The sequence below is a fragment of the Clupea harengus genome, chromosome 7 (assembly GCF_900700415.2).
Source record: "Clupea harengus chromosome 7, Ch_v2.0.2, whole genome shotgun sequence".
In the NCBI taxonomy this organism is placed as follows: domain Eukaryota; kingdom Metazoa; phylum Chordata; class Actinopteri; order Clupeiformes; family Clupeidae; genus Clupea; species Clupea harengus.
The window spans coordinates 26,038,595-26,051,622 of NC_045158.1; the positions used below are offsets into that span (position 1 = coordinate 26,038,595).

General features: G+C 45.7%; 1 protein-coding gene across 1 annotated transcript in view; it reads left to right on the forward strand.

Annotated features, from left to right (window-relative positions):
- The window catches only part of LOC105891676 (NMDA receptor synaptonuclear signaling and neuronal migration factor), a 14,018-nt gene extending 10,202 nt beyond the window's left edge, over window positions 1-3,816 (forward strand). The window contains exons 9-10 of the mRNA XM_031569890.2: window positions 1,748-1,823; window positions 2,914-3,816. Of these exons, the coding sequence (XP_031425750.2) occupies window positions 1,748-1,823; window positions 2,914-3,011 (174 nt within the window). The 3' untranslated portion in view covers window positions 3,012-3,816. The remainder of the gene's footprint in view (window positions 1-1,747; window positions 1,824-2,913) is intronic.
- The last annotated feature ends 9,212 nt before the right edge of the window (window positions 3,817-13,028 follow it).

A 13,028-nucleotide genomic window follows, 5' to 3' on the forward strand; every position in this document is an offset into this window, starting at 1 on the left:
CCTGTTTGTTAACTTGTCCTGTCTTAACTTGTTACCCCCCTCCACACGTTGTACTCCTTCAAAAGTTACGCAAAAGAACTGTTTGGGCTACAGAGATCCCTGAAAAGTGTACTGAAGTTTACTGAGGGGAGAGCAAGGAACTAGAAGGCAAAAGTAACTGGTCATTAAAACCCTGCATCTTACGAGCGTCCAGCAGCAGGCTCTCGATGACTCACTGTATTACTGCTGCGCATGGTGCGGACCAGTAAATAAGAGGCCTCTGGGAAATAGAGGGCTTGATGTAATCAGTGTGCCCTCAGCATTCATCTCTTGCTGGAGGGCTGACGTCGTGTTTATCTTACTGGGCAATACAGGTGGAACAACTTTCGGTTTGCGATCGGTATTCTGGCTTCCAGGGGGACTCGGGTATTGATTAATCACCCCTGGGCTTGCTGGAGCATGCTGAGGGCTTAATGGCAGCGCGGGAGGTGAAGGCTGGGTTCCTGGAAGTGAAGGCATGGGGTCCCTGGTGGGGGAGAGAGAGAGGGGAGAGAGAAAGCGGAGATGGAGGGAAGGAGGGAGAAGAGAGAGAGGGAGAGAGAAAGGGGGAGAGAGAGGGGAGAGATGGAGGAATAGAGAGAGAGAAAGGGAGAGGGAAAGGAGAGATGGAGGGAAGGAGGGAGAAGAGAGAGAGAAGGAGAGAGAAAGGGAGAGAGAGGGGAGAGATGGAGGAAGAGAGAGAGAGAGAGGGAGAGAGAAAGGGAGAGAGAGGGGAGAGATGGAGGAAGAGAGAGAGAGGGAGAGAGAGAAAGGGAGAGGGAAAGGAGAGATGGAGGAAGAAAGAGAGAGGGAGAGAGGGGAGAGGGAAAGGAGAGATGGAGGAAGAGAGAGAAAGGGAGAGAGAGAAAGGGAGAGGGAAAGGAGAGATGGAGGGAAGGAGGGAGAAGAGAGAGAGAAGGAGAGAGAAAGGGAGAGGGAAAGGAGAGATGGAGGGAAGGAGGGAGAAGAGTGGAGTGGAGAGGTAACATGCTCTGACAACTCTGGCCTGGTGTTCGAGCATTGCTCAACCACACACACACACGCACACACACACACACACACACACACACACACACACACACACACACACACACACACACACACACAGATTAACACCCACGCATTACTTCTGACTCAGCTCTGCTGACGCAGGAGGTGCTCGCTGCACTGGGTGAGAAGCTGATGTTGACAAGCCATGCGAGGAGCTGAGATGTCAAGAGGGACTGTGCTGCAGGCAGTCTCACCCAGGCCAGGCTGAGATGTCAGCTGAGACTGTGACAGGGGGGAACATTACTGTACCCAGCAGCCCAGTCTACTGCAGAGGGCTACTTCATGCTAAACTGCCTCGGAGCCCTAAGAACCTCTGGCGAAATAGTTTTATAAAGAGAAGTGGCGAGTCAGAAGTGTGGCAGGAGTCAGAAGTGTTTTTTATGTCCAGAAGAAATGTTTCTAATTGGGTTTGGCTTAACACATTATTTGAGGAGAGATTAGTTTTTCCTTTCTCCGTCAGTGGCGTGCTTTATTATTTATGATGATGATGATGAACACATAGAAGTGGTCACTACAGGAGTCTGCTAAAGTTAGTTATTAATAATAATAATAGTAATAATAATGATGATGATGATGATGATGATGATGGTGAACACATAGAAGTGGTCACGACAGGAGTCTCCTAAAGTTAGTTAATGATGATGATGAAGATGATGATGATGATCGTTGTCTCCAACAGCTTTTCCATAACCTGAAGAGACTGATGAGACCATACACCATTGAATTTAAATCACCACTGGAGCTGTCTGCACAGGGTAAGAGACACACACACACACACACACACACACACACACACACACACACACACACGCATACACACGCGCACACACAAACATGCACACACACATGAAAATACACCATTGAATTTAAATCACCACTGGAGCTGTTTGCACAGGGTAAGAGACACACACACACGTGCGCGCGCACACGCACGCGTACACACACACACGCATACACACGCGCACACACAAACATGCACACACACATGAAAATTCCCACACACGTATCAGCATAGTGATATATTCATATGTCAATCCATACAAACGTCAATCCGTGACAAGACCCCAGCTATACACTCGTTAATGTAAAATGAATATCCATAGATCCAACAGGCACGCATGCATGCATGCATACATAAATACATACATACCTACACACATACATTGACAAGAGCACAGACTGCATGTCTATACCTACGCCCTCAGTGAACTCTGTTCTCACAGTGGCTCTATTGATTCAGCGGTCGTTATTCCACAATTAAAATCTCATTATAGTTCCCAGGAGCCCCCCCCCCCCCATCCACCCCCCTCCCTCCAGCCATCTTATTGGATTTATGTCTTCCCAATAGCAAACATGGGCCCCATCAGTAATTACACCACTAAGCTCATTTACATTGACTGTCATCCTGCGTGTATGTGACGACTAAGCACAGGGAAAGTTTTACCCCTCACACTTTTTAGGCTTTTCAGCCACACTTCAGTCCTTACTGTAGCCAATATGTGCTTAATTCTTCATTCATTTATTTATCAGTACAGTAAGCTTTTATATTTGTACACGTTGTTACAACATTCACTTTGGGCTTAAACTTCCTTTTTGGGGAGAATATTTCAAGCGAGAGTCTTCCAAATAAGTTTATCCCATCTAACATGTATTAATATGCACTTAAATGAGAGGTCCCTCGTGTTTTTTATTGCTTATTGAAGTACGCTGTAAGAACGACGCTTCATACAAAGTGAAAGCATGTTATCTTTTCTCCTCCCTCCCTCCCTCCAGGTAAGGAGATGATCGAGACGCACTTTGACTTCATATAAAGTGAAAGCATGTTGTCTTTCTTTTCTCCCACAGGTAAGGAAATGATCGAGACGTACTTTGACTTCCGGCTCTTCCGCCTGTGGAAGACGCGCCAGCACTCCAAGCTCCATGACTACGACGAACTTTTGTGATGCGTCTGGCTTTGTTTGGCGGAGAGTCTTCTTTGACGAGGCAGCTCGTTGTGGTGTTTTTTGAAGCCCTTTTGGTGGTGGTGACATTTCCTACCATGGCTTTCGGGCCGGGGGGCGAAGGAGGAGTCTTTAAGGAGACGCGAACGGCTAACTGGAGGAGTGAACTGCAGTTGGCCTGCTGTCCCCTGAGCTCTGCAGATGGGATGGAGAGAAGAGAAGAGAAGGAGAGAGAGAGAGAGAGAAACCGGGAGAAGGACAAATGGAGGGGTAGATAGAAAGAGAGACTCTTTAAAGGTGCTATTTCCCCCCCCCCCTTTATATCCATTTTTACTCTCAACTTCAAGCCTATATAGTAGCTGAGTGAGGTAGACAAGGAGAGAGGGAGGAGAGGAGATAGCAAAGGAAGGCGGAAAGGTTTTTGTCAACCCTTCGTCAAGCTTTTAGACCTGGGTGAAGCATAGGCTGGATGGAGAAAAGATTGTGAGGAAAATTCGAGAAAAGCACCGAAACGGTGTGCTAGCAGGAGAGGGGAAGAACTGAGAGGGGTCGCTTCACCTCTTCCAGAGCGTAGTTAGACACGGTGACTTTTGTTTTTGAGCATCTGTGCACCATTGAAGGGGAAGACTCGCAGTGGCCGAGAAGGCATTTGTTCTCTGAGTCTCCTCCCTAAGATTAAGATGTGTTTATTTACGTGCTCTTCAGCAGGAAGGAAAAGCCGATATTTCATCTTTCTACACATATATCCCATAGAGACATTTTAGACTATATAGATATCTATCTTTCTATCTGTCTGTCTATCTATCTATCTATCTATCTATATCTATATCACTATATCTATATATCTATGTAGATATATGAAAATATATATAAATATATATGAAGCTGTTGAGTCATATACTCCAGAATATTCACGTTATATTGCACATCTTTGCGTATTGTACTTATGTGGTGTTGTTTGTGCGTGGAGACTGTTAGGGGAGATCTATCTCAGGTACTTAAGCTATCGCCGACCTCCTCAGCGCCTCCGCCACGGCCTCGCATCAGCATCTTAGCCCCGGCGAGGCCAGGCGTCACATCCAATGTGCTGCACTGAGTTTCTGAGAGATCAGCATGAAGTCAGCACTATATCAGGACATTTGAAGTTCTTGAGGCGCGTGTGTGTCTGTTTGGGGGTGGGGGTGGCGGCTGGCAAGGAAATGATAACTGACACGCACGTTCGCTGATGTGTGTGTGTGTTTGCGTGAGTGTGTGGCTGTTAGAAAGAGAGAGAGAGAGAGAGAGAGAGAGAGAGAGAGAGAGAGTGAGTGTGTTTTTAGATTCCTGTAGTTAGTTTTGTGTGAAATGTCAGCATGAGTAGTCTCCGCCATGTTCTTAGTTTGAGAGTAAAAGCAAGAGGCACTTTTATCTCAGGCCTTTTTGCTCTCCCTTTTAAGTAGTGGTCGACTTCAGTGTGTTCTCCCTTTTAAGTAGTGGTCGACTTCAGTGTGTTCTCCCTTTTAAGTAGTGGTCGACTTCAGTGTTGACCAGTTTTCTTGGAACTTTCTTAGCAATGGCTGCTTCGAGCCACTCAGACTAATTCAGACTGTGAAGTGATGGACAGTGACCGCCTGTCAAGTTGTATTGTGATGTACTAACATACAAATTCCTATATTTTTTCCTTAATATCATATGTACTTGATCTACATAGTATTTGTTACACGTAATACGTTTCTACATTCAAGGCCATAGATGGACATATAGTTAAGTAGAAAGCATGGAGATATAATAATTGAAACCAATAGATTGAAGTTCATGAGAGGTAGGTCATTGTTGTTGTCTCAAAGATGTGTGGTCTATAGTTAGATCATTGGAAACTTTAGAATAACGCACAATAATGTAACAGACAATAATGTGTAAGAGAGTTTGGATGTTTATAACGGCATCGCTGTCATGGTCTTTGAATGTGCAGTATTTTCCTCACCCGCCATGAACACGCTAGTTTGCAGTGACTCGAGCAATTCAATTCAATTCAATTCAATTCAACTTTATTTCGCCATGTATACAGATACTAGGAATTTGTTTTGGTATTCTCCATGCAGGCTATAGTATCACCAAACTATCTCCTGCACGAGATCTCCACGGCCGCTACACAAGACTCCATATTCTAGAGCAAGACTCCATATTCTAGAGCAAGACTCCATATTCCCAGTGAGTTGGTTTAGTCAGAAGAGCAAATACAGACAGCATACACCATACACCTTACAGAACCCCTGCATGGAGCAGAAACAGATCACCACGCTATTGTATGGCTGTGAGTTTGTTTGTGGAGGGGGGGGGGCGGGCTGTTTGATTGCTTCAGTATGTGTTTGTTTGTTTGTTTGTTTGTTTGTTAGGGCTCATAACGTCAACACCACTGAGGTGGGAGGGGGGGCAGTATATTCACCCTCTACCTGTAACCATTTGTACACCAGACTGGCATAAGCGATGTGTCTTTACAGAAACAGCTTTTACATTTTTAAAGCATTTTGTTGCATTTTGTTGCATCAGCATCAGAATCTCGCAGGATATCTCTAAAGATGTAACTATTGCATGTTACTTCACACACACATGATATCATCATTGGCAGTCCATTGGCAAACCACAACGTATACTGTGTAATGTAATAAATCACAAATGTGTGTTGAATGGCTGTGAACTTCATATAATATGGAGTGTTTTGTGTGTGTTACTGAATCAGTGGTGGCACTGAGCGAATGTGGGAATGTCACAGCCAGCCAGTGACTGCTGAGCGGTGTGGTGACCCTTTGGGCGGGGGAGGGGGTGGGGGGGGGTGCTGCGGGTTCAGTCCCAGCAGGAGCTGAAGGAATTAACGAGCCATCTGCACACAGTGTCCTCGCGTGATGTGCCCTGCTTCACATCGAAACCAGGGATGCGGCCACTGTGGGGTTTGGGTTGTATGTTTTTTTTTGTTTACTTCCTCTCTCTCCTGTGTTCCTCTGCAATAATGCCCATGAGCCACCCACACTGTAAAAAACGCCACACTGTGGAACCACCGGGGGGAAAATAATTTCTATTTGAAAGAAGATTCACAGGTTCACATCTTCAGTGTCAACCGTTTACCATGTTATTGTTGTTGCCATGCATGCTTCCTCACAACAGCTCTGTGAGCATCAGTAGGAGGGAATGTCGTCCCCCCACCCCCCACCTATATTCACATTCCCATTTTCAGTGCTGCATGAGTTCATTCAGTCCTCCTTAAAGGCACCTTGAGACGCCCGTTTTTCCTTGTAGCAATAGACTGTGTAACGAGCTTTACTGTAACTGGGACACTTCTGCCTTTTTAAAAGAAAAATGGGAACTTTGTGTTATTGTGTTACTCATCACTCAACACCACACAACTGGCTTTTGCAATCAGGAAAAAGCTGGGAATGTTGCACAGAATAAAACGCGTTTTGTGTCGCAGTGTTTCTTTTTCCGCTGAGCCCGGAAGCCCGCAAGTTTGGAAGTTTTCTTTGGTAGCAGAGGATGTGACGCCGGACTGCTTGGTGTGCTGATACAACTGGAATCAGTAGTCTTGATTTGATTCGTATGCTCCCTGTTGTGTAAAATCCCACCGACCATTTAATAATGAGCTGTGATGACAGACTCAACCGTGAGATGAACTGTATTTGAACTGTATTGCATCACCAGCTTCAGGTAATTGTGTCCCCAGAGAAGATATCTAAAACAACACAGAGTGGCACAGCAAAGACTAACTTATTTCTGCAGGCTTAAAGAATAGCTTTAATCTGATTTCTGTATAAGAACCCTTTCATAGTTTCAGTTCAGTTCCTATAGAGAGGAACCCTTTCAAAGTTCCAACCAGAACCAAATTCTCCATGAGCTTTAGAGCCTTCTCAAGACCTAATTTCAGGTTCTAAGTGGCTTCCCGGTGTTGACTTACTATAACTCTATTCTGTAATGGTTGAACAACATCTTGGAACTGGAGGCTCACAAATACAGGTCCTCAGCTCAGTCTCAGAACTGATGTGCCTTCCAGCTTGGAAAAATGCTCAAATGGGCACCATGAGCTAGGTAAGAACAGGGGTCATTTTCATCAGGACCTCTGAAAAATCACACCCTGAAATTTAATAAAAAAACAAAAAACATCTTTAGGTTATTTCCAGCCACAGATCCTTATGGCTGTTAGCCCCTGAGTGAGTCTGATGTTTAGTGGCAGGTTGGTGATTGAAATATATGCGGATTGATTGAAGCCGTGGTGATTGTACTGAAAGCACCGATGGCCTTTCTCCCCGGGCTCTCCTCATGGAGGGAAATGAATATGCGTTCAGCCCAGCCGCGCTTCACTCACTCACGGAACGAAGCGTGCAACAGGTCACTTTAACAGAGTGCAGAGCCCAGTGTGTTAAATAATGCATTATGACACATTTATGTAGCAGTTAATAGTACTTTACATAGCATCCTGCGGTATAGAGAGAGCTGTTTACATAGCATCCTGCGGTATAGAGAGAGCTGTTGCGAGTCTTAACTGTTGAAGTTTGAAGTTATATTGGAAGATTTCTGTCAACTAACTCTGATACTCAAGAAATGAATATATTTCATATTAAAATGGCAAGTAAACATCTGGGTAGATCACCGTTATTGCCAGCAGTGTTGTGTTAGAAGAAAATGTACTTAAGATGACAATTTGCTGTAACTAGTCTGTAAGGTTACTTAAACCCTCTCCAGTTTGATGTTTTACAGTGTTGGTTTCTGGGAAGTGGATCATGTTTTTAAAGGATGTTTTCCAGTAAAGTTTACCTTCTTTTAAAATCAAACAGTGTTTTATCTCTTTTTTATCCTGTGTCACCCACACACTGAAAAGAAGGACAGAATGCAAACAGCCAGCACACAGTAATTGGTGCAAATACAATGAAAATATAATCATAATAATAAATGATCAAACGGTCGACATAAGAACTCAAAATGGCTTCTCATGTCTTTTCAAGGCTAATCCTCTTTGAGGGACTGAGGGTGCGGATGAGTGATAGAGATGGATGACATTTACCTCCTTTAGACGGGCTTATCTCCTGAGTGCCACATATGTGTCCATCTCCTGTGGTCTTCAGCAGTCCCCCTAATACCACAGCTACACACCCACCACACACACACACACACATATACACACTCGGATCCTTTAACTCTTCCCAAAACACTCCGTTCTCCTCTCATTTGTGGGTGAGGTGTATGACCACATGTAAGTGTGTGTGTGTGTGTGCATGTATTTGACAGTGAACACAAGCTAGTTAATAATTGGCTGATGACGCTGGAATCCCTTCAGGGGGGGTTGGACGAAGCGTGAGACATTACCCAGGGGGCCACTCTGCTTTTATAGTACAGCATTACCCAGGGGGCCACACTGCTCTTATAGTACAGCATTACCCAGGGGGCCACACTGCTCTTATGCATTACCCAAGGGGTGGACCTCACTGTGCTTTAATAGTACAGCACCAGAGGAGAGGCAGGACCACACTGTGCTCTTATAGTACAGCACCAGAGGAGAGGCAGGACCACACTGTGCTCTTATAGTACAGCACCAGAGGAGAGGCAGGACCACACTGTGCTCTTATAGTACAGCACCAGAGGAGAGGCAGGACCACACTGTGCTTTTATAGTACAGCACCAGAGGACAGGCAGGACCACACTGTGCTTTAATAGTACAGCACCAGAGGACAGGCAGGACCACACTGTGCTCTTATAGTACAGCACCAGAGGAGAGGCAGGACCACACTGTGCTCTTATAGTACAGCACCAGAGGAGAGGCAGGACCACACTCCCCATCCACTCTCTCCGCTCAGCTGTGCTCAAATCTAGGCCAAGCTTTCTCTCTCTTCTATCTCTCCTCTCTCCCCCTCTCTCTCCTCTCTCTCTTTCCCTTCTCTATCTTCTCTCTCTCTCCTCCTGCCTCCTTCTTCTTCTATCGCTCTCCCCTTTGTCAAACCCCAAACTCCACCTCCCTAAAGGCCACAGTGCTGAAGAACTTGACATATTCCTGTAATTTGCTCATTTAATTGGTGGTTGCCGCATTCGAGGGAAGAAGAGAACATGCAATTAACGTTCCCAGATGGCTTTGTTCATTAAAAATAATGAGTGAGGAAAGTTCATCACGATCAGTCTTCATCTTCATCAGATACATAAATGTTGACCAAAGCATCCGGTAGGTCAGCTTCAACACAGCTACATTTTTGGAGCTAATGTCAGCACGTATATGTTATGGATGGTAATATATGTCCACGCGTACTCTACAAGACATACTGTACATTGTGTTTTCCCACAGGAGCAGACAAGTGAGTATATACTTTCTGGAGTGATGTATGTGTGTGTCCGTGTGTGAGTGGGTATGTCCAAACATACCGCATATCTTGTGTGATTCATATTCAAGGACAGTATCTGCTAGGAATGTGTGTGTTTCTACATTTGATTGTGTGTGTGACTGTATATACAGATATGAACATTTGAGTGTGTGTGTGTGTGTGTGTGTGTATGTGTGTGTATTTACTCATCTGCCAATGTATGTATTTATGTGCATGTACTGTATTTGTAAGTGTACGTGTGTGTGTGTGTGTGTGTGTGTGTGTGTGTGTGTGTGTGTGTGAGTGTGTGTGTGTGTGTGAGTGTGTATTTACTCATCTGCAAATGTATGTATTTATGTGTATGTACTGTACGTGTATGTGTACATCTGTGTGTGTGTGTGTGTGTGTGTGTGTGTGTCTGAGTGTGTGTGTGTGTGTACACATGCCCTTTCTGTAAGCATGTGTCTGCGCAGCCCTTCCCCACCCACATCGTGCGCTGAGGAACGAGAGGACTGTGGGAGACGTGAGCGGTCGCTCGCAGCTCGCTGCTCCAGTGCGCGCACATCAATCTCCAGCTCCTGTATGTGTATGTGTACATCTATGTGTGTGTGTGTGTGTGTGTGTGTGTGTGTGTGTGTGTGTGTGTGTCCAGTGCGCACACATCAATCTCCAGCTCCTGCTCACAGGCTGCCTGACACCCTCTCCCAAAGATGGACTGCCTCCTCCTCCACGGCCCCACGCCTCCGTCCACTCGTCCCTCCATCTCTCCACACCTCTACATCTCTGCTGACGGAGAGCCTTGGCACTGCGTGGCCTCCACCCTGCCAAGGTCAATGCTTCAGCCACACACCCTTCTCCTCCTCCTCCTCCGCCTCCGCCTCCTCCGCCTCCTCCGCCTCCCCTTCCCCTCATCTCCTCCTATCCAAGCCTTCTTACTCCCTACTCCCACTCACCCAGTCTGACAAAATGGCCTTTTACAATTTAGTGCTGTGGAGTGCTGGCACAACTGGGATTAGGTTTATTGCTCCAGGAGGAGACCATAAGGTTCAGTGTGAGGTGTATTTCTCCCGCGCGGAAAAAATACAAGGGATTGAGTGCTTTATTTGCCGTAACAGGTCCATGTGTAATTCAAAAAGATAACACCCCATTAATTTGCAGTCTTTTTCTCTGCCTCATTCAATTTTCCAACACTGTGTAGTTTGCAATTTACACATTTTGACAAAAAAAAGGTTTGGGTCGGCCCTTTTTGTTTTTATCAAGCCCACACCAAAGCCTGAGGAGGAGGTGACCATTGGGGGGGGGAAGAAGTGCAAGAGGATCCGGCAAAGGTGGAGGCCCAACATCACACTCAACCTAAAAACAACAGAGAAGGAAAACATAACAACAGGAAACATGGAGACCCGGGTCAGTAAGACCAGTGACAATGAACAGGAGAGAAAGAGGAAGGAGATGAGCTGGGCGGACCAGGTAGATCTTGTGTACCCCCTGGTGAGTGAGTGTGAGTTTAGAACGCAGACTGAGGAAAGACAGGACATGGTGGATGGGATATTAAGTTGCTAAATTGTTAAGATGCTAAGTTTCAGATTTAGCAGTGATGGGTAAAGGTATTTATAGAATATGTAAATGTGGAGGAAAGGCCTCCAATTATTTCCGTAATGTGCCAGTCAAGTTTTGCTTTGTCATAACAGCTGTTACTGCACTAATTCCTGTGAGCTATGTTATATTTCACAGATTGGTGTGAGTCATGTTTAAATACACCACATGATTTCGCGGATGGCCACCCATTTCCTGAGAAGAAAACTCATAATAAAGGAGTGGAACATGGATGACGCCCGGGTCCACTGGAACACGTTTGACTTGAGTGAGTGCTTCATAAGATCATCAGATGGTTTAAAATGATTCCATGTGATCCAAATTGTTTCGTAGAATTTATGATTAGGGAGCTAAATGTTCCCTTTACTCATCATAGACGCAGTGTACTGATTGCAACTGGCTGTGGCTGATTTCCTTGATTTCCCGTGTCTTGTGAATTTTACAGAGTGGCTAGACTCCCGTCCCGGATGGCTCCACAGGGCCCAGCAGGACATGAGTGCCACAGAGCAAATTCAGAGAATATCAGATGCAGATTTTATGCAGATGGGTGAGTAAGAGTTTGTGTGCGTGTGTGTGTGTGAGTGTGTGTGTGTGTGTGTGTGTGTGTGTGTGTGTGTGTGTGAGTGTGTGTGTGTGTGTGTGTGGGTGGGGGGGGGGGTACTCTTTTTCTGTTTTTGCCTTACAGGACGTGATGGCCCTGGTTGCGGATACTCTCTATTTAGGAGAGTCATAGACAGCAGAGAGGGGAATTACACGTATGCTTACGCAAATGTTTTGTCCATATTTAAAAATAAAAAAAGGGCATGAAAGGGAGATGGACAGGGATGGTCATTTTTTAATTCATTTATTAAATTAATCATTAGATCAAGTCATTAGATAAAGATCCTGAGTAAACAAATGATGTTTCCCCATCTTCACCATGTATCTGTATGTGTATGTGTTTAGAGGTTATGAATTAGAGGAAGTAGAGATGGAGGTGGATGAGCGCTGTCCGTGGTGCTGAACATGCCTGCAGCCTCTGTCAGTCAGAGGGCGTTTAATGAATGCCTCCGCACAGCCCGGCAGGCTCTCCCCGCTGGCTCCCCGGTGACATTCTCAGACTGACTCCTAGATGGCCTGCAATGGACTATGCAGTGTTGTTCTCCTGAAATTAACCTTTTCATCCAACGGCGTCTCTCCTTCTCTCAGGTGATCCGACTCTCTCTCTCTCTCTCTTCATCACTCTCTCTCTCTCTCTTCATCAATCTCTCTCTTCATCACTCTCTTTCTTTCTCCAAATGCCTTGTACATGTCAGAGGAGCTCATAGCCCTCTTTTTGCAAGACTGTTTGTTTTGACCTGCCCACCCTCCCCATTGCCCTCTGTGTTTGAAGGTTAATTGGGATGGGACACTGAGACAGATAGACTTCATAGTGATCAGATCAATCACGCCCCCTATTTTACAGTGAGACGGGCAAGAAGGGGGAGGGATCTGAGAGGATGACCAGGAGAGTCAGGGGTTGTCAGCAAGTAGGAGGGGATGAGGGGGCGGAGGGGGGAGATCTGAGAGGATGACCAGGAGAGTCAGGGGTTGTCAGCAAGTAGGAGGGGACGAGGGGGCGGAGGGGGGAGATCTGAGAGGATGACCAGGAGAGTCAGGGGTTGTCAGCAAGTAGGAGGGGACGAGGGGGCGGAGGGGGGAGATCTGAGAGGATGACCAGGGGAGTCAGGGGTTGTCAGCAAGTAGGAGGGGACGAAGGGGTGGAGGGGGACCATCGGAGAGGATAATGTGAAAGAAATGTTTCTTTTTAATTATTATCATGATGGGTTTTAGTTTGATATTAGTTAGTTAGTTAAATGGAGGACTAAGCTCTTTCCATTGTTCTGTGAAAGGAAGTTTGAAACTGTGGGAAGAGAAGCTTGGAATTTAGAGGTGTCATGAAATGTTTAGGTTAAGACTGATTTATTTTTGTAGAGTCAGGGTTTTTGAGGGTCTTAGGAAAACATTCTTATCTCTTGGAACCAGAGTACGGGATGGTACAAGGGGGGAGTGTTTTCCTGCATGTTCTGTGATATTGTCTCTGCATAAAGTCTGTTACATGGTACCAGAGATTCAGTGATGGGTTGAACAGCGT